We start from the raw sequence: 22,104 nt of genomic DNA on the forward strand, positions 1-22,104 counted from the left end.
ACACAATGGCAATGTAAACTACGTAATTACATCAATTATGTAATTTTACCAGAACAGACAGTGGGACAGATAACATAGTCTGTGGCAGAAGATGAACTGCAGAGGAACAGAAACAGGGCTGCCTGTGATGAAGTGGAGTACAGAAATGATTCCTTTCTCCATCTTTAGTCGCAACCTAGCAAAGGAACTCTCTTGCCAACCTAGCAGTTCGAAAGCACGTCAAAGTACAAGTAGATAAATAGGTACCGCTCCGGCGGGAAGGTAAACGTCATTTCCGTGTGCTGCTCTGGTTCGCCAGAAGCTGCTTAGTCATGCTGGCCACATGACCCGGAAGCTGTACGCCGGCTCCCTCGGCCAATAAAGCGAGATGAGAGCCGAAACCCCAGAGTCGGTCACGACTGGACCTAATGGTCAGGGGTTCCTTTACCTTTACCTTAGCAAAGGAACTGCACAAGCATAACCTGCGCAGCCCTCGTTTGCTCTCTCATTGCAATGCTCACTGAGACCTAAATGTTCTTTTCATCTGGAGCCATAGAAACTGAAGGCGACTAGTTGTGTGTGCCAGTAGAACAGGAGTGGCTAAGCTCTGATCCTCCATCATACCTGACCAATGGCCATGCTGGTTGGGGCTGGTGGAAGCTGAGCAGAATAGCATCTGCAGGTTCCTCATCCCTGCACTAGAACATCAGTGGAGGCTGTTATGTACTGAAGTTCTCACCCTGGGCCAGCAGGGGGATACTGTAGATAGTTATGCAAATAAGGGATCGAATGTGACGTTCAGTGATTGGGTAGTTTTAGAAAATTGTTACAGTTACATTGTACTGGAGCTCTATATAAGCAGGCTGACTGAGCCCTTCAGTTCAGTTCTGTCCTGGCCTGTGAATAAACAAGAGCTGTTTGAAGAATCGCTGTGTCGTCTGATATGTTCACCCACAACTTAGCACAGACATTCTGTTGTTACTTTTTTTTAGTTGTGGCACAGGCAATAAATGCGAGTATATTCAGCTTATGCTTGATTCCAGGGCATCCTGGAGTTGCAGTAGGGGTAAGAAAATTAAGGAGGCACATGTGTCTTACCCCCAAGGTAAAGGACCCCCGGACAGTTAAGTCCGGTCAAAGGCGACTATGGAGTTGTGGTGCTCGTCTCGCTTTCAGGCTGAGGGAGCCGGCGTTTGTCCACAGACAGCTTTCCGGGTCATGTGGCCTACATGACTAAACCGCTTTTGGCTCAATGGGACGCCGTGATGGAAACTAGAGCGCGCGGAAACACCCTTTACCTTTCCGCCACAACAGTACCTATTTATATACTTGCACTGGTGTGCTTTTGAACTGCTAGGTTGGCAGGAGCTGGGACTGAGCAACGGGAGCTCACCCTATCCTGGGGATTTGAACCGTTGACCTTCTGATCGGCAAGCCCAAGAGGCTCAGTGGTTTAGACCACAGTGCCACCCGCATCCCTCCACCATACTAGAATACTAATATTTGTATAGCACAAAAAGGGGAGAATATCCTTGACCCACGTGCTACTGAAATTCTTGTCTGAATTATCTCATACTTCTCATCTTCTTGCACTGGCAGTAAGGCAGATGAACCAATGTCCCAAACACTAAGCAAGAGGTAGCATCCAGAGGCACGAGCCAATCTCACAAAATGCGAAGCACGTGAACAACTCCGCTGGGTTAAAGCCAACATTAAGTACACACACGTAAGTCTCGCGGCGCGGTTGGATTCAGTTTATTCATTTGGGTTCTGAGTCAGATCATTCATCCTGGGAGAGGGCAGGAAAGCCCAAAGCAAACAGAAGTCATGCTACCTTTTAACCACAGCAAGTTTGGAACGATCATGACAGGTTGATCAATAGCTGCTGAAGTGCTGAGCTCTCTTCCTTTGCAGGCGTGTGCACTTAATTCAGCAGCTTGTTTCGTCCAGGACTGCACTTTTTTTGCATAACTTTGGCCTAAACCTTAGGCCCTAAAGAAAGCTCTAGAAAGGGAGGAGCCATTTTGGCCCAGCTGCGGATTTCAGAAAAGTTAACAGTTTGCTATGAATGTGCCTTTCTGGACTATTTATTTCCTCACAGCTAGCACAGAGGAAGCAAACCATGGTCCCTGGCTTAGCATCGTGTCTGAACTCAGGATTGTGGTTTGTTTCACTCCAACAAACCATGGTTGGCAAGCCAAGAACAAACTCAAGCAACAGATTGTGGTTTGTTGAGAGTGAAACAAACCAAAAAGCCCTGATTCGGATACAGATGTGCTTTGTTTCCTCTGTGTATTAGCAGGGGAAAGCGACAGCCTAGAAAGGCACAAACATGGTGCACCATTAACCATGGCTGGTCACAACGTACAAATGAGGCCTGTATGAGGGTTGCATGGGTCAGTGGGCTACACTATATGGTTACACACCATCCCAATCTCTCAGTGGTGCGAGATTCCAGGAGTCTAGGTGTTTATCCAGGGTTTGTATTTCCTTTGGAAATGAGGCAGTGGAAACTGTGGTGTCTTTATGATATATGGTTTATTTACAAGTATATATACAACCTGAGCCAATGATGGAGGGGGCCACAGCATTATACTCTAATAGGTTCTTGCTTCTCCCACAGCCATAGTCTTGGATGCCAGCAGAAATCGGAAAGGCCCTCTGTCCCCCTGCTCAGCTTTCTGCGTTTAACCAACACTTTTTCTGTCTATCCTATATCTCAGCCAATTCTGCTGTTTCCCTGCGAACTACCCCCCCAGGGAAAGGGGAGGCTCACTGCCACCCAGCACAGAGTATCTCTTTGTTAATCACCTATTACCTCTTGTTTTATTCTCCCTAATGGCTCTTCTCCAGACTGATTTCCAGAGCACAGAAAATCTGGTTTGGTCTGTATTTTGACACTGCTAAATTCAGCATCTAGCAGCCCATTTCAGTACTCCAAGCAATGATTAAACCCCAACACTCACTAGACCTAGGAATTTAGCGGAGAATCTGGCACCCGGGAATTTAGGGGAATCAAGGCACCCACAAACTCATACCATTATATTACGCAACTTTCTACGTGTGATTTGCTCACTATATTTAACAACAATGCGGTTTCTACATGGAAATATTAGAAGATGGGATGAACTTTTCTGTGCTTTCCACACACACAAAAACTTAAGTAACTGAAGCTCACCTCTACGTTAGAAAAATGAGGCACATTTTCATGCTCTGTAACTTACATTAACAGTGGAATGCAAAAGAATGTAAGATCACGAATGCTGGATCAGATTAAAGGCCCATCTAGCTCTGCAAAGGGAATAGGGCTCTCTTAACAAGTGTTAGGGACGCGGGTGGCGCTGTGGGTAAAACCTCAGCGCCTAGGGCTTGCCAATCGCATGGTCAGCGGTTCGAATCCCCGCGGCGGGGTGAGCTCCCGTCTTTTGGTCCCAGCTCCTGCCCACCTAGCAGTTCGAAAGCACATCAAAGTGCAAGTAGATAAATAGGTACCACTTTATATCAGGAAGGTAAACAGCATTTCCGTGTGCTGCGCTGGTGCCGGCTCTCCAGAGCAGCTTCATCACACTGGCCACGTGACCCGGAAGTGTCTCTGGACAGCGCTGGCCCCCGGCCTCTTAAGTGAGATGGGCGCACAACCCTAGAGTCGGACACGACTGGCCCGTACGGGCAAGGGTAACGAGTGTTACCGGTAGCTCTCTTAAACCACAGTTCCCAGGATTCTTTGAGAGAAGTAATGACTGTTTAAAATGGTACAGTACTGCTTTAACTGTATGGTGCAGATGGAGCCTCAATGTAGCATGGGAATGAATGAATAGGACCAGAGAACTTTTTGCCTTCAGAGTGTTTTACGAGATAGACTTACGGCTCCCAGAAGTTCAGTATGCTTGCTTGTTTGTTTATCTGACTCAGGCAAGTTTACCACCTATGAGAAACTTGATTTGCTGAGAAAATTAGAAATGAGGATATTAATTTTATGCCCAGTGTCATTCGGTATAAACTGCTGTGGAAATGCCTTATCAGCTTCCTCTTCCAGATTGCATTTCCCTTGGTTTTTGTAACCATAGCAATCTCAGTGCTTGTATTCATTTGACTTGCATCTTTGTGCAGCACGACTCTTATCATGTTCTAAATGGAGCCTTGTTTTCTAATGAACTGGGGTGGTAGGCAAATAAATTTGACTCACTCAATGAGAAAATTACATTCTAAAGAGAAAATGTTCATCAACTATAGCTCAGAAGGCTCCACCGTAAAGCCACAAATATGGGTAAATGGAATTGTCCGAAAGGCGCTTGGTGAAACAAAGATCTTGCCTGCCTCTGAAATACCTTTGCTAGGAGAGGATATATTTAAAACCATAATCACCCAAACAGTCTTGTAAAAGGTAAAAAAATAACATTTACTCACTCATAGTTTCTGCTGCAGAATATCAGATACAGCAGCTTTGTTCAGGCAGGCTTAAAATGGTAATTCAGTTTCAAAGACATGCTTAAGTCTGCTTTCAGATGGTATCTGAGCAATTAAGCTCAGATATGCAGATTGTTCTGACATTTATGGCTTGGCGTTGAGATGAAGAGGTAAGAGTGAAGAGAGGCAAAAAAGGATGTGCCCACACAGGCAAGGCCAGATTTAGGTTTGATGAGGCCCTAAGCTAATGAAGGTAATGACCGCTCCCCGCATAAAAACAAGGGGGCGCCCTTTGCGTGGACGCGCGCAGCCCCTGGATCTGGAGCAGCTCCATCAGCATAGGCTTGGCTTTGCCTTCCCCCAGGTGGGATACCTGGAGGTCTCCACCTACCTCAGTCAGCTGTCCAATCCCACCTGGGGGAAGCGTTGCCAAGGAGACCAGGCCAGGTAGAGGAGGGACTACCTGCCCACATAATAGAGGGAGGATCTTACCTGGGAATCCTCACTTGGCTCCAGAGCTTCTCCCACCCTACCCACCCTCAGTTAATGTCTTGTTTTGCAGGTTAACTTTTCTTCACAGGTATGCGGGCGCTGCTACGTTAAGGTCTCTGTTAAAGGGCCAGAAAGGAATTTCCCTGCATTGGCAGGTTTCGCCTTTCCCATAGCAAAACGGCACAACTTTGGCAGTATCAGGCCTTGGGCGGAATCCTTTAGTCTATCTTCCTCTTTGCAGCGAGGATACCAGGGTTCCCCGTTAAAGGGGTTTCTGAAGGGAGGCTTTGACCGTACGCCAAAAGGTCATCATTGCTCTCCCCTGCAGCGGCGGCGTAACGGGGGCGGCTGTCTCTGCTTGAACATATGTTCTCCAGAGCCAGCCCATCCCCCCACACACACACACACTGGATAACCCTGATGCTCCCTAGGTCCCCGGCTGGGGGCTGGGGAGGGATAACGCCCAATGTCTGAGCCAAGGTCTACCCACATTTGAAATTTAATAAAGTTGTGGCCAATTTAATCCCATAGCACGTTGTCTAGAGTCGTTATTCCACATGGCGGGGGGGGGGGGGACCGCGCGGGATCGGGGGACTCCGCCTGTCCACACAATGGAGCCCTTTATATGTCCAGCTGTCCTTTGTCAACAACAAATTGTCACTGTTTTTTGTGTTGAATATATGCTGTATGGTAATTTATGGACCTAATAGGTATCTAAAGCCATTTGCACATGTAGCCATGCAACCAGTCCATGCAGAATGTAGGCACCCTATATGTAGAAATGAGCAAACCAGTGATGTTTTAGGGAGCAGGCTAGCAGGCGGAGCCCATTACTTACATAACAGGAGCCTACACAACACAAAACACTGTTGCTGTATGTAGGTTTTATTTTATTTTTATCTTATATTTTGGAAATGTACATCCATCCAGGTGTTTTTTTCCTTTAATTTTTTTAGGGGCCCCCAAGAGAGTGGGGCCCTAAGCTATAGCTTGTTTAGCTTATACGTAAATCCAGCACTGCACACAAGGAAAATATTTATATGGCTACACCCTTCCCCTGTCAGGGCACAATGGGAGTTCTCTCTAGCAAACTTGCAGGAAAGCTCTGAGCTTCAGCTCCTATCGTGTGCCTATCTAGAAAACATGCATTGTTGGTTTGACGTCACAGTAAATATCCCACATGTATTGCTTCGAGGCGATATGTAAATAGAGCTATTGCTTAGGCCAGGAGGGGCTAGCATGGCCCCTTTCAGAAGCTGCGGAACTACAGTTCCCATCATCCCTGACCATTGGCCATGCTGGCTGGGGCTGATGAGAGCTGGAGTCCCACAACATCCAATGGAACCATGTTGCCTACCCTGGCTTAGGCAGAGTGTGCTGGTCCTGGGGGTAACCCATGAAACGCGGTCAAGAATCCAAAGGTTCCGCTGGAAGTCAGTCTGCCAGGGCCAAGGCAGGACACAAGGCAGGAAACCAGGCAAGGACAGATACAGGGGCAGGGTCCAACAGCCTTTTATCTTTGTTGGGGTAACGGCCGGTCCTGATCCCCCAGCGACTCACCTCCCTGTCTCACCCAAAGGCGAGCACTCCTCCTGCGAGAACTCAGGTCTCTCCTTCTCTCAGACCTTAGTCTCTGCAGCTCGGGAGACGTCGGTGGGTTACTAGACCCAGGGGCACCTCAGTCTCCCCTGACCCAACTGGTAGTGGAGCAGCTATAAGTGATGGCCCAGCTGAAGGCAACGAGGTAATCCCCACATCTGGAGCCAGGGCAGGCTCCGGCCCCTGACTCGGCCCAGCTGGTGTTCGTTGCAGGGGAACCTTTGCAGATTGGGAGTCTTCAGGGTCAGGCCCCAGACTTGGTTCAGATGATGCCTGAGGCAAAGGATCCGGTGCAGACTGAGTCTCCTCTGGTTCCGAGCCCGAGCCCAAGTCCCAGGCCATCACACAGAGCCAATCAAGGGCAAGAGGTAATGTTTGCTTAATGATAACTAGCCAAGTGTGAGTCTTGCAAGCTGCCCATTCAATTCAGTACGGGTTTTGCAAGTAGTTTCCTGGCAGACTCTTTGAGTCCGATCTGTCTGTCTTCCCATCTGCAGCCTTAATGACCCACCTGAGACAGCCACCCCATAGCGGAGCCGTCAGTTCTCTCCTTGGGTCAGCCAATTTTTCTAATTAGCTAGAGTTTTCAAAGCAGCAATGGGCTTTGTTTCCATTACGGTCTCTTCATGCTCCCAGGACACAGTGTATGTTTCCATACTGAACACTCATCAAAGACACTCATCAAAGAACTTGTTCTCTCTCATAAGACATCCCAGCAAAGAACATTTTCAACCTTCCTGGAAGAAACTGGGTGTATGCATACTTACGGAGAACAAGTACTTTGTCCGTGATTGCCACTGTTGCCTTTGTAAAACTTTCCCCTCTGGGTTTTGGTCTTCCAAAGTACCATCCTGCAATGCATCTAAGACATTCTTAATAAAGACCTGAGGCAATTAACATCCAGCAGTTATTCTCCGGATTATACTCCTCTCCCCTTGGCTCTCATGCTTGCCTTGTTCTAGCCAGCTTTTGGGACCACCAGGATCTAAGCTAGAACCTCCGAGGGCTGAACTTGAGCAGATGTTAACCAGCAATAGAAAGAAGGTTGCATTTTCCCTCTGGGTGTTATTGTACTTCAACTCCCACCAGACCAAGTCAATATGACCAATGGTCAGGGATGATGGGAGTTTAGGTCCAACAATATCTGAAGTATACCTGAAGGAGTGTCTCCACCCCCATCATTCAGCCTAGACACTGAGGTCCAGCTCTGAGAGCCTTCTGGTGGTTCCCTCACTGTGAGAAGTGAAGCTACAGGGAACCAGGCAGAGGGCCTTCTTGGTAGTGGCACCTGCCCTGTGGAACGCCCTCCCATCAGATGTCAAGGAAATAAACAACTATCTGACTTTTAGAAGACATCTGAAGGCAGCCCTGTTTAGGGAAGTTTTTAATGTTTGATGTTTTATTGTGTTCTTAATATTCTCTTGGGAGCTGCCCACAGTGGCTGGGGAAGCCCAGCCAGATGGATACGGTATAAATAATAAACTGTTGTTGTTGTTATGATCCACGGGTTCCCTATCCTTGCTGTAGAACTGGACCCTGAACCCTCCTTCAAGCAAATCTGTAGGGACTGTGGCCTCAGATTACCTCTTCCCATGGAACTCTGGGAAGTGTAGTTCCGTGATGGGAAGAGGGGTCTCCTAACAACTCTCAGCACCCTTAGCAAACTACAGTTCCCAGGATTCTTTGCAGGAGGCCATGGCTGTTTAAAGTGATGTGATACTGCTTTAGATGTATAGCGCAGATGGGGCCTAAGCGTTTTGGCTGAAATAATTATTTAAATCCACTCTCCCCCAGCTCAAACTCAACACACTGACTCCCTATTTAGAGATCATTCTTAGGGAAAGTTTTCTTTCTCCCTCCCATGCTTCCAAATTACTTTATGCATGCCTACCTTTAAAAAGAGTTTGGAACTCATTATCTACACACCGATAACTTCTGCTTTTAGGTTTACAGAGATAGGTCTTAGTAATAACTCTTAACAAAACCTTGCACACGAAGAATATTTCTGTAACAGAAAGGAATGTGGGGTCTCTTTGTCTGAAGACTCCAAAAGTGAACCTTCTTGGAGAAAATCCAGTCAAGTCTTGTCAGCTGATAAATACATCCTATGTCCTTTTAAAATGTGTTTTTTTGGGGGGCGGGGGGGGCTATTGAGCTGTTGTTTTTATTTTTATTAGGTATTTTGTGGTTTTATAGCTTGATTTTATTCTGTGAACTGCCCTGAGACCCCCGGGTATAGGACGGTATATTAATAATAATAATAATAATAATAATAATAATAATAATAATAATAACAACAACAACAACAACAACAACAACAACAACAACAACAATAATAATAATAATAATAGAGATGGTATGTTTCTTGCACAGGTAAATGGAAGATCTGGAGACACGCAAGGCACGTCGGATAGAGCAGATGGTAGCCAAATGGCTGCGGCGGTCACGAGATCATGCAGCCAGGTAGGTATTTTAAGGAAATGTCATTAAAAGGGGGAAGGTAAACGGCGTTTCCGTGCGCTGCTCTGGCTCGACAGAAGCGGCTTAGTCATGCTGGCCACATGACCTGGAAGCTGTACGCCAGCTCCCTCGGCCAATAAAGCGAGATGAGCACCACAACCCCAAATTCGGTCACGACTGGGCCTAATGGTCAGGGGTCCCTTTACCTTTTAGGTCAAAACCAGCAGTTTGAATTGGGCCCAGAAACTAATTGGTAGCCAGTGCAGTCGAACCAGGACCAGTGTAATATGCTCAGATCATCTTGCTCCGGTGAGCAACCTGGCCGCTGAATTCTGCACCAGCTGAAGTTTCCAAACCATCTTCAGAGGCAGCCCTATCTATAACGTATTCTAATAGATTGTTGGAAACAAGCGTCTCCCCACGAGAGGGTTATGTACCCGGGCTCTGCACATATATGTGAAACCGCGTAAAGTTGGGAGGGCGCTGTTGAGAGAGGCTGTGAAACAGCTCTCTCTCTCTCAACGGATCCTGATCTTCCCACCCACCTTCTCCGGGTGGTGATGAACCTCAGCATGTATGGTCCCTGCTGGCTGCCTCCGGTTACGGAAAGCTGAACTGGGGAGTTGATGGGTTGGTTCCTGGGGGCTCCCAGTACCATAGCTGTCAACCGTCCCTTATTTGGTGGGAAACTCCCTTATCCCAGCGCCGTTTCCTGCTGCTGTCCCGGATTGATGATGTTCCTTCAGTTTCCCAGTGTTATGTACTGAGTCGAATAGGATCCAAACTGCAGCAGTCTGATTGGTCCTAGAACAATAGGATTCAGAATGCAGCAGTCTGATTGGTCCAAGAACAATGCAGCAGTATGATTGGTTGGCAGGAACCACCCAATCATGCTCCAGATTGAAGTGAATCCACAACCTGATTGGCTTACAGTAGAATTCCGGAATTAGCCAATCATGTGCAGCCCATTGTGTAAATAATGTATATAAAGCAGATACCTTGAGGGGACTTTCATTCATTCCTCCTCACCACTATGAGCTGAATAAAGAGCATGAAATCACCTTGCGACTCCGAGTATATTTCACCCAGGTTCATGCTCACCCAGCTCAGGAGGGAAGCAGCGGCTCGGGGTCCTCCGCCTCGAGAGAGCAAGAGAGCGAGCGCGCACAAGCTGCCACGTCCCCATCTCTCCCTTTCCCCCCTCAGGGGCACGTCGTGAGGAGACGGGTGGCGGCGGGCGGGCAGGCAGCCAGCCCCTCTCTTGCGAGACTTCCGCCGCGCTGCCAGGGGAAGCCGGAGGTGGCAGTGGCGGCTGAGGAGGCAGCCTGAGGGAGGAGGAAGAGGAGGGATGGGGAGGGACGCAGAAGGGCGGCCCTTCAGCGGCTGCCACGGCGCCACAACCGCCTCATGCCGGGCTCGCGGGCAGTGTGGGCGAGAGTCTCCCTCCCTCCCTCTCTCTCAGGCGGGGAAAGGCCGATGGAACTCCTCGCGCCAGGACGACGGCAGCCCCAATGTGCTGCTTAGCATCCCCTCCAACCAGTGCAGCATCTTAATGTAGTGATTTCCCCCTCTGCATCCCTTTCATAACTCTATTTTTATAAATCATTTGTCCACCCATAGTTCAAATTTTTACTGCAAGTTTTCTGTCAAGCCTACCAATGTATGTAACTCTTTACAATAGCTTTTCAAATAAATTATAAACTTTCCCCATTCTTTATTAAAGAGGTCCTCTTCCTGGTTTCTAATTCTGCCTGTAAGCTTTGCCATCTCGACGTCATTCATCCGTTTTGTCTGCCCCTCTTCTTTGGTCGGAGTTGTAGACCCTTAGGAACATCTGGTCTAACTCCCTGCAAAACACAGTCAGTGGCAGCCAAAGCAGCCTGGCTCCATCAGTGCCGGATTTCTGTATAAACTAAGCCAAAATCCCTTATTTTGGCTGCTGATCCCTTATTTTCGAGACTGCTGGTCCCTTATTCTCAAATCTGTAGGTTGACAGCTATGCGGTACCCAGTGCTGCTGTGGCCTCTCCCCCCTTTCGTCTTGGAAGTTGCTGTAGATGGTTCCTTTCTTTCCAATTTCTCCCCCACCCCCAAGAAATAACGTTGCTGCCTGTTTGTGGGGCGGCGAGGGCGATCGAAGAGCGACTCTTGGATCCTGCCCAAGGAACAAAATGGATGAGTGAGCAAAGCTAAAACATTCGAGGCAAGTGCATAGCAGGCCTGGTGAAGGATGCAGCCCTGGGAGAAGGGGTGTGGCTTCAAAGGGGGTGTGGCCTGGAGAGAGTCCTCAGGGCCAGGTAGAGAGGTCTGAAGAGCTGCATTTTCCTCCCAGGCCTAAGGGTCTCCACCCCTGCAATAGGGAGCTGCTTTGAACTTCTGGCAGCTTGCTAATTTTGTGTGGGGCGAATCCGGCTGATGCTTCCCTTCCTTCCCATCCCGTTGTGTAGTTCATCGTTCCATAATGTCCCTGCATTCTCTCCTTCCGCTTTTATTGCAGTTTTGGGTTTTCCTTTTGATCTCCCTGTCCCTGTCTCCCTCTGCCTCCTGCCTTCATCCCCAAGCCCTTTCTCTTTTCCATTGGCTGATGGAACTTCCCACCAAGGCCGGCCCACCCATGAGACGAGGTGAGACAACCACGTTGGGTGGCAAGATCCACAGGGGCAGCAGATCCTGATATCGATTATTATTATTATTATTATTATTATTATTATTATTATTATTATTTATACCCCACCCAACTGGCTGAGTTTCCCCAGCCACTCTGGGCGGCTACCAATTGAGTGTTAAAAACAATACACCATTAAATATTAAAAACTTCCCTAAACAGGGCTGCCTTCATAGGTCTTTCAAAGATAGGATAGCTGCTTATTTCCTTCACATCTGGTGGGAGGGCGTTCCACAGAGTGGGCGCCACTACCGAGAAGGCCCTCTGCCTGCTTCCCTGTAACCTCACTTCTCGCATGAGGGAGACCATTTAGTGACTCTTCCCCCCACCATGTTGTTTCTGATGCAAATCTTCACCCACCTCTTCTTCCTTGACAGGGAGGGTCACCATTTTGTGGTTAGCCTCAGGTGGCAAAATGTACAGTGGTGCCTCGCAAGACGAAATTAATCCGTTCCGTGAGGCTCTTCGTATAGTGGTTTTTTCGTCTTGCGAAGCAAGCCCATTGACAGCTTAGCGGATTAGCGCTATTAGCGGCTTAGCGGCTTTTAGCGGATCAGCTGATAAGCGGCTTAGCGGCTTAGGAAAAGGGGGGGGGAAGGGAGGAAAAACCGCAGGAACTCGCAAGACATTTTCGTCTTGCGAAGCAAGCCCATAGGGAAATTCGTTTTGCGAAGCGTCTCCAAAACGGAAAACCCTTTCGTCTAGCGGGTTTTCCGTCTTGCGAGGCGTTCGTCTTGCGGGGCACCACTGTATTGAGTTGGCCTTGTTTCCTACCTCTTCTCTCTCTCTCTCTCTCTCTCTCTCTCTCTCTCTCTCTCTCACACACACACACACACACACACACTTCCGGTCCAAATCCTGGTTGGCCCTGCCAGTCTTCTCTTTATTCTCCTCTTCTCACATATCCTTCTGTTCCTGGTCTGCCCGTCTGCCTTTCTCTCACACACACACCAAGCTGTGTGGTCTCAGAAAATGCCCGCCTCTGCTTCCTGCAATTGCTCCACTCGACACTGCTGCTCTCTGATTTCTCCCTCACCTCCTTTGCCCTCTCTGGGGCATATGCTGAAAGCTGGAGACTTTATCTATCCAGGCTGCCATGCCAGCGCTTGCTATTTTTTCTGCCCGTCTGCCACTTAAACTATGCTACGTCCTGGCAAGCTCTGGAAGTTGTCACCCTGCGATACCCGGAGTGCTGCCAACATTCCTGTGCCTACTTCCATTATCTCCGCTTCTTTTCATGCCAGCCTCTCCTCCCTCCCTCCCTGGCTGCCCAGGGCACTTGCTGTAAGCAGAAGTCCTAGAATGGCTGAAACAACTTGCCTGCCAACTCTCCCCCTTCCTTCTTTGGCGCTGCCCAGTTCAATAAGAGCCTCTCTCCTTGGGCTCCCAGGCTGCATGCCTTGAGAACAAAGGCTGTGACCTCATCCTGACATTTTCTGATGCAGACAGTGGCTGTTGTGACATCATCCTGGTGTTGCCCACCTGAAGAAGGAATAGGTGGTCCCCTCCCACAGTGCTGTCCTTCTGGCAGAAAAAAAGAAAACGTTATGCCCCAATACCTGCACATTGTTGTCATTACTTATTATTTACTCCCTGTACAACTAATCCAGAATGTGGCAGCCAGACTGGTGACTGGGAGTGGCCGCTGAGACCATATAACACAGGCCCTGAAAGACCTACATTGGGTCCCAGTACATTTCCAAGCACAATTCAAAGTGTTGGAGCTGACCTTTAAAGCCCTAAATGGCCTCAGCCCAGTATACCTGAAGGAGCATCTCCACCCCCATCATCCAGCCTGGACACTGAGGTCCAGCTCCGAGGACCTTCTGGGGGTTCCCTTGCTGCAAGAAGGGAGGTTACAGGGAACCAGGCAGAGGGCCTTCTCGGTGGTGGTGCCCACCCTGTGGAACACCCTGCCTTCAGATGTCAAGGAAATAAACAACTATCTGACTTTTAGAAGACATCTGAAGGCAAACCTCTTTAGGGAAGTTTTTAATGTTTGATGTTTTATTGTGTTTTTAATATTCTGTTGGGAACTGCCCAGAGTGACTGGGGAAGCCCAGCCAGATGGGCAGGGTATAAATAACAAAATTACTGTTGTTGCTGTATTTGATTTCTTGCCCATCAAGATGTTCAGTGGTGGAGAATCTGCCTTGCATGCAGAAGATTTCAGGTTCCATCCCCAGTATCTCTGGGTACAGCTGAGAGAGAGCCCTGTTTGAAACCCTGGAGAGCTGAGCCTTCTTCTCTTGGGGGTCCCCCAGTTTGTGCCTCTCACCATTCCTCTGAGTCCAAGCCAATCCATGACAGACACTTCCAAATGGTTGCTATTTTCAGGAAGGAATCAACAACGTCCTAGCAAATTCAGGTTGTGAATTTCTAGGCGATTGGGAGGCCCTGTGCAATAGATTCAGTTCTCCAAAAAGATCAGACATCCTGCAATATGGAAAGTGACAGAAATATGCACTGGAAAGAATAATAATAATAATAATAATAATAATAATAATAATAATAATAAGTTTATTATTTATACCCCACCCATCTGCCTGGGTTTCCCCAGCCACTCTGGGTGGCTCCCAACAGAATTAAAAGCACTACAGAGTGGGATGGAATAGGATGCCTTCCTGCCTCCCTATGGGCAACCTTCTTTTCCATATATAAATTTATTTATTTAATTTTACATAATAGTTATACATAACAAACATATCAGTTCAAACAAACAACAACAAAGAACACAAAAGGTTATCTCAAACCTTCAGACCTCCATCTACCCCTCCATGGGTTCCATTTTTATAATTTTGTTCCTGCATCTTTTCCTGTAATCTATCTACTGCAATAATAAATGTCCATAATATCCAATTTACTGTAATCTACTTAATAATAAATGTCCATAATATCCAAAGTCCACCTTTCTTTTCAAGTGTTTTTTATATTCCTGCTACTGATGTTAACCATTTACAGTGATCTCTCAAATATGTTTTAAAGTCATCCCAGTCCTTAATAAAGATTTGGTCTTCCTGATTTCTGATCTTTCCCGTCATTTTTGCCATTTCGGCTTATTCCATCAACTTAGTCTGCCATTCATCTCTGGGCGGTACTTTGTCTTCTTTCTGTCTCTGGGCTGAGATCATCTGTGCTGCTGTTGTCACATACATTGTAAAAAAAAAAATCTTCTCTTTTGGTAATTCTGCACCTATAATTCCTAATAAAAAAGCTTCTGGTTTTTTTAACAAAAGTTATGTCAAACATTTTTTCCCCAATTCATTATATATCAATTCCTGTGGCGCTGTGGGTTAAACCACAGAGCCTAGGACTTGGCAATCAGAAGGTCAGTGGTTCGAATCCCCGTGATGGGGTGAGCTCCCGTTGCTGGGTCCCTGCTCCTGCCCACCTCACAGTTCGAAAGCACGTCAAGTGCAAGTAGATAAATAGGGACTGCTCCGGCGGGAAGGTAAACAGCGTTTCCGTGCGCTGCTCTGGTTCGCCAGAAGCGGCTTAGTCATGCTGGCCACATGACCCGGAAGCTGTACGCCAGCTCCCTTGGCCAATAAAGCGAGATGAGCGCCACCACCCCAGAGTCGGCCACGACTGGACCTAATGGTCAGGGGTCCCTTTACCTTTACCTATGGGCAACCTTCTTAAGCATTTTTTTTTATAAAAAATTTTTTGCAGGGGGAGAGCGTCAGTGGGTGACAGAGCATCGGACAGCATATATCAGCCTCCAACCCGCGTGAAGCTCAAAGTGGAGGTCCAAAAAGATGTGCTGCTTGGACATTATGGCTTTGAAGTTTCCCAGCATCTTCCCCTGCTTATCACCTCAGTTGCTGCAGGTAGGAATGATATCTCTCTAAGGTAACACCAAAATAATATGCAATGATGACAGAGGGGTGGGGTGGGTGGCAGGAATGAATCACACAGAGTAGGCAAAGTTGACTCTATATTCGAAGGAACTAGGTCTGCTCAGGAGCGCCAGGTCTAATGAGTACAGCAACTCTTCTCTTTTTTAAAAAAAATTTAAACTTTTCAGATACATACATTTCACTGATGTTGCATTCATTTTGACATTTTAAAACTTGACCTCCTTCCCCCCTCTTTCTGCAGTTCCTTGAATTTATTTTCAATTTCTTCTGCATATCCAAATTAACTTTACTTACTCGTTTATTGATCATTCATATATTCTTCTTTCTTCTTTGGTGATCCCTCGTAGCCGAGTAAGATCGTCTTCCATAAACACGGTTTTAACAATGAGTCCGTAAGTGACTGTGGAGGCCAATTCTGAACCCACACATCCTTCCACAGTGGGGACATTGGTTCCCAGGCAGGAGTTGATCACAATGTAGATTTGCCAAGCGTGCCTTCCTCTAAGCACATTTCTCCCTTGCATTTTGAGTCTTCAAAGCCCATGACACCCTTGGTGAAGGCTATTCATATATATATATACACACACACATACACACACACACTTATATAGCTGCAGGTTATTACAATAATCTTGCCAATGTTTTTATCTGTTTACAGTTTATCTGTAAATATTCAATAAACCATTTCCATTTGTTTATAAAAAGTTTGTTATCTTTATTTCTTATTTTTCTGGCCATTTTTGTATATTCCATAAGTTTTTGTATCATTCTTCCTTTGCTGGGACTACTACTTTCCATTTTTGGGAACAGCAACTCTTCGTCATAGGTCTTGCCCCTATGTCACAGTTGTGGAAACTGAAGGTCCCTGGCTTCTCACAACTGCCTGAATCTCCTCCTTCCTGGGTCCTTCCCAAGCAATCTGAGACTACACCGATGTGCCTGTCTCTGCTCCTCTCTCTTCATACCTCATCTGGTTCTGGGAGACCGAGGAGAGGGGAGCTTGTTGCAGCAAGACGGGGACATACCCAGCATGACTCATCTCCTATTTCTGAGGAGGAGCACTACCATTCCTTCCTGAGCTGACTAGGGTGGGATGGAGTCGCTCAATGGTGCAGTTATGTCTCTTTGGGTAACTTTGGTTTGCATTTTCATATCGTAAGATGTCTGAAGTGAGGCTCCAGCTTTCTGCAATTCGAGTTGATTTTGTAAACCCGGAGAGATCATTTGTCCCTAACAAGGCCCTGACATTTTGCAGGCAGCACCGCTGACGGGAAGCTTTTGCCGGGGGATCACATCATTGCAATAAACAACAAAGCAGCTGAAGAGGACGTTACCGGGGAACAAGCAGCCGCTCTTTTAAGGTGCTATACATGAGCATGCCCAAAGTATTAGATAATGCAGCTGAGCTCCAGGAAAAGCTTAGGTTCTCTCTTTTTATATATATAAATTCATTCATTTGACTTTTCAGATTAAAGTTTTACAATCACATATACAACATAAAAACAAGATTCCAAAGAATCTCCTGGACTTCCCTCCTCCCTTTTGTTGGTCCTATTGTTAATCATTTCCTCCTGCATCTTTTATAATAATCCAAATCTTTTACATCTCGTGTCCAAAATTCACCATTAAACTGCAAGTGTTATTCCTATCCTACTAACGATTTTAACTGTTTGCAATGGTTTTTAAGGTAAATTATAAATTCCCCCCATTCCTGATTAAAATTTTGGTCTTCCTGATTTCTGATTCTTCCGGTCAGTTTTGCCATTTCGGCATAATCCATCAACCTAATCTGCCATTCTTCTCTGGTAGCGACAGGGGCAGCTTAGGTTCTCACCAGAGATTTGTGCTAGCAAAGACAGGGTTTGGGTATCCCAAGGAGGATCCAGATTTTTCTGTGGCCTCTCCTAACCATGTTCAATCAAGAGTTACTTATTTCTGAAGTCCCATGGTGTCACGGTCCGGTTCACAGGCGATTGAAGTCCCGGCAGGGGACGTCAGGACCGGGGGCAAGATGGTGGGGTGGGAACAGGAACAGGGGTCCAGAAGCCAGGAGTCAGGAAACCAGGAGAGCTGGGAGTCATGAAGTCAAGGGTCCAAGGATCAAGAAGCAAGGAGTCAAGGAACCAAACGCAGCAAGGCAGGGAACGTGTTTTGTAATATTTATTTATTTATTTATTTATTTATTTATTTATTTATTTATACTCCACCCATCTGGCTGGGCTTCCCCAGCCACTCTGGGCGGCTTCCAAAAAAATATTAAAATACTGTAATACATCAAACATTAAAAGCTTCCCTAAACAGGGCTGCCTTCAGATGTCTTCTAAAAGTCTGGTACAGTGGTGCCCCGCAAGGCGAATGCCTCGCAAGATGAAAAACTCGCTAGACGAAAGGGTTTTCTGTTTTTCGAGGCGCTTCACAAGACGAATTTCCCTATGGGCTTGCTTCGCAAGATGAAAACGTCTTGCGAGTCTTGCGAGTTTTTTCCCTTCCCCCCCCCCCTTTTTCTAAGCCGCTAAGCCACTAATAGCGCTAATCCACTAAGCCACTAATAGGGGTGCTTCGCAAGACGAAAAAACCTCAAGATGAAGAGACTCACGGAACGGATTAATTTCGTCTTGCGAGGCACCCCTATTAGCGGCTTAGAGAGATGTCTCTTTGACATCTCGTGGGAGGGCGTTCCACAGGGAGGGCGCCACTACCAAGAAGGCCCTCTGCCTTGTTCCCTGTAACTTGGCTTCTCGCAGTGAGGGAACCGCCAGAAGGCCCTTGGCGCTGGACCTTGGCGTAGAACGATGGGTGTGGAGACGCTCCTTCAGCTGTGGCAAAGAGCTGAAGGGAAATGCTGACCTTATATCCCTTCCTGGCTCTTGCCACCAGGTGCTGTGAGTTACCAGTTGGCCTCACCTGTGAGGCCATGCCTTGCCTCTTCAGAACAAACTTAGGAAGGCCCCAGTCTTGGTCACAGGGCCTGGCTTCTGCACACATACCTGACACATAGCACTTTACAGAATACAGTGGTACCTCGGGTTAAGTACTTAATTCGTTCTGGAGGTCCGTTCTTAACCTGAAACTGTTCTTAACCTGAAGCACCACTTTAGCTAATGGGGCCTCCCGTTGCTGCCGCGCTGCCAGAGCCCGATTTCTGTTCTTATCCTGAAGCAAAGTTCTTAACCTGAAGCACTATTTCTGGGTTAGCGGAGTCCGTAACCTGAAGCGTATGTAATCTGAAGGGAATGTAACCCGAAGTACCGCTGTACAAGTCATATGGTGTTTGAGATGGCAGTGAAGCATCCAGACAGGAATATTGGGGAGACGGTTGCAGATGCAGGACTTGAATGAGGAAGACAGTTTAAAAGTAGAGCGATAGAGGTAACTTGGGTGTCATCTGTGTGGCGCTGATGGTCTAAACCACTGAGCCTCTTGGGCTTGCCGTTCGGAAGGTCAGCAGTTTGAATCCCCACAACAGGGTGAGCTCCCATTGCTCGGTCCCAGCTCCTGCCAACCTAGCAGTTTGAAAGCACACCAGTGCAAGTAGATAAATAGGTACCACTGTGGCGGGAAAGTAAACGGTGTTTCTGTGCACTCTGGTTTCCCTCACAGTGTCCTCTTGTGCCAGAAGCGGTTTAGTCGTGCTGGCCACATGACCCTGAAAACTGTCTGTGCACAAACGCCGGCTCCCTCGGCCTGAAAGTGAGACGAGTGCCACAACCCCATAGTCGCCTTTGACTGGACTTAACCATCCAGGGGTCCTTTACCTTTTTACCTTTTACCATCTGTGTATAAGTGGTACTGAAAGCAACAGGGCCTGGATGAAGTCAATAACTCATAGTACAGTGGTACCTCGGGTTACATACGCTTCAGGTTACATACGCTTCAGGTTATACACTCCGCTAACCCAGAAATAGTGCTTCAGGTTAAGAACTTTGCTTCAGGATAAGAACAGAAATCGGGCTCCGGCAGCGCGGCAGCAACGGGAGGCCCCATTAGCTAAAGTGGTGCTTCAGGTTAAGAACAGTTTCAGATTAAGAACGGACCTCCAGAACGAGTTAAGTACTTAACCCGAAGTACCACTGTATGTCTTTAGATAAAAGGTAGTTTTGCTACTATCCAGGGTATGTATTATCTCCCTTGTGGAAACAGCTGTTGTATATTTTCATTTTCTATTATCATTTTTTTGCCTTACAGGGAATCAGAAGACACTCTCCAGTTTACAGTTCTCCGATGCACCTCGGTAAATTGCCTTCATGTACCCCTGGGGTTTGAAATGCTCCTTGGGGGGGTCAGGGTTTGGCCTCCTGGTGGGTGTGCACAAACGAGATGCTCCCGGAGGTAATCTTAAGCATTACAAAGGATGAGTAGGGGGAGATGTCCCTGAGACTAGGGAACATGCACTTTTTGCAGCTCTGGAGAGGCCACACACATCAGTGGTGGACATTTTGCCCTCACCGTATTGTTGCTGCCATCCTGGCATTAGTGCAACATTATGGACAGAGGGTTGACCACCCATTGCATGCCAACGTGTATGACCGTATCCTGTTGACAGCCTGTCGAGATAAAGATAAGCTGCTTCCAGGGGGCAGCTAGGGGGTAAAGAAAAGCGGGCACAAGGTGGTGCTTAACCCTTGCCCTCCTGCTGTTTTCCCGTTCCAAATCACTCTCCAAATATGTTTTCCTGCATTTAGAACCCTCCCGTGAGAACAGCCATACGGGTGGGTTCCACTTTGGTGCCCAGTGAAGACTTTCTAATTCACTCTGACGTTTTCAATGTGTTTTAAATCTGAGCTATTTTTTCTTGGGGGGGGGAGCTTTTCAAATTTTATTTATACTTTTCAAGTTTATACATTTCACTAGTTGTATACATTTCGCTAGTTTTACGATCATTTTAACATTTCAGAACTGGACTTCCTTCCCCCTCTTTCTGCCGTTCCTTAAATTTATTTTTAATATCCTCTGCATATCCAAATTCACTCAATTTGCTCATTTATTCACCTGCTTTAAATACAGACTCTTATAGAAACTGCAGGTTATTGCAATAATCCAATCTGAGCTGTTTTACTCTGTCTCCATTGTAACTTGGATATTGCCCCAGCTTTTTGGTGGGCAATAATAATAATAATAATAATAATAATAATAATAATAATAATAATTTATTATTTGTACCCCGCCCATCTGGCTGGGTTTCCCCAGCCACTCTGGGCAGCTTACATAGAAACCAAAAATACACTAAAATATCACAGATTAAAAACTTCCCTGAACAGGGCTGCCTTAAGATGTCTTCTGAATGTCAGGTAGTTATTTATTGCTTTGACATCTGATGGGAGGGCATTCCACAGGGCGGGCGCCACTACCGAGAAGGCCCTCTGCCTGGTTCCCTGTAGTTTTGCTTCTCGCAATGAGGGAACCGCCAGAAGGCCCTCAGCGCTGAACCGATGTTTTGTTTTGTAAGCCACGTTTTGAGCATGGTTTAGTTTTCTTTTGTTTTGTAAGCCACTTATTTATTTATTTATGGGTGAGGATGCACATTCAGTCAATAAATTGGGAGCAATTCAAACAGCGAAAGTGTTGTCTTCCACTCCACACATTTCTACATTTCTGGTCTGCTCCCTCCCTGCAAGCAGTTTTTTAAAACAACAACAACAACAACAACAACAACAGATCATTAGGCTACCATTTCTCTGCATTGGGTTGCCGTAGGCAAACGAAAAGGAAGTCCTTCTCCTTAAAGTGCTCTTTGTGAAGTTCCCAGAGGTATCAGGAGAGCTGTTGCAGGAAAGAATGCTGGACAAAATGGACGCTTGACCGGATCCAGCAGGACTATTTTTAATGGCTTGATAGCAGAGGCGGAGCTAGCTAGACCCGGAGCAGCACACATGCTGTGCTCCCAGGGGCGGGGCGAGCCCCCCACAGGGAGGGCGGGGTGAGAGTCCCAGGGGGGCGCAGAGGCATGCATCCCAGAGGTTGAGCCACCCATGGCGGGCTGCTTCCTGGGGGTGAGTGAAGGGAGCCGCACCCCTTTGCCAGCAGCCTTCCTCCCTTCCCTCTTCTTTTGACAGCTCGGGGGAGGCTAACCCTGTTGGCATGCAACCAAGGAAATGGGGGCAATTGGCAGGCCCCCAGCTGGCTCCGGCCCACTGGCCGGTGTGCCAGACGAACCCCAGTCCTTGGTGCAGCATGAATCTGCGACCCGAGCGTCAAAAGCTAGGGCACGCTACTCAGCAGAGTAAACACTGCCCAAACAGAAGTGGCAGGGAAGGTTGTGTGAGTATATTTACAAGCAGTTTCTTCAGCATACATCAGTGCAAAAGGAAACATGTCTGATCTCCTTCGTGTCCAAAGCAAAACGGCTAAAGCAAAAGCTATAGACAAATGGAAGTTCCCAGCATACTGTGCTGGAATGTAAACAGACATGTGGCACACAACAATCATGCATGCTCCTTAAGGTGGAATGGAATATCCCACCACCCCACCACCACCCTAGGAAGCTGCCCAGGAGCGGGGGGGCAACGGCGCGCCACCCACCTGCGACTCCCAAGGCTCTCCCGAGCTGTCAAAACGAAGGGGGAAGGGGAGAAGGCCGTCGGCAAAGCGGCACAGCTCTGCCCCTTCCCCTGACGGATCGGGGTAGGCTTGGGAGTCGCAGGCA

At 47.4% G+C, this 22,104-nt stretch overlaps 1 protein-coding gene across 3 annotated transcripts in view; it reads left to right on the forward strand.

Moving 5' to 3' along the window:
- Positions 1–22,104, forward strand: part of FRMPD1 (FERM and PDZ domain containing 1) — a 91,242-nt gene that overhangs the window by 38,506 nt on the left and 30,632 nt on the right. The window contains exons 1-5 of one of the 3 annotated variants that reach the window (XM_081844771.1): positions 1,551–1,705; positions 8,851–8,940; positions 15,274–15,431; positions 16,717–16,822; positions 19,647–19,692. In XM_081844771.1, the coding sequence (XP_081700897.1) occupies positions 8,855–8,940; positions 15,274–15,431; positions 16,717–16,822; positions 19,647–19,692 (396 nt within the window). In that variant the 5' untranslated portion in view covers positions 1,551–1,705; positions 8,851–8,854. Of the gene's footprint in view, positions 1–1,550; positions 1,706–8,850; positions 8,941–15,273; positions 15,432–16,716; positions 16,823–19,646; positions 19,693–22,104 lie in introns of those variants that run through there. The other 2 variants (XM_081844772.1, XM_081844773.1) reach the window with 2 other exon arrangements.

Source organism: Podarcis erhardii, assembly GCF_964252035.2.
Source record: "Podarcis erhardii genome assembly, chromosome: 17".
Lineage (NCBI taxonomy): Eukaryota > Metazoa > Chordata > Lepidosauria > Squamata > Lacertidae > Podarcis > Podarcis erhardii.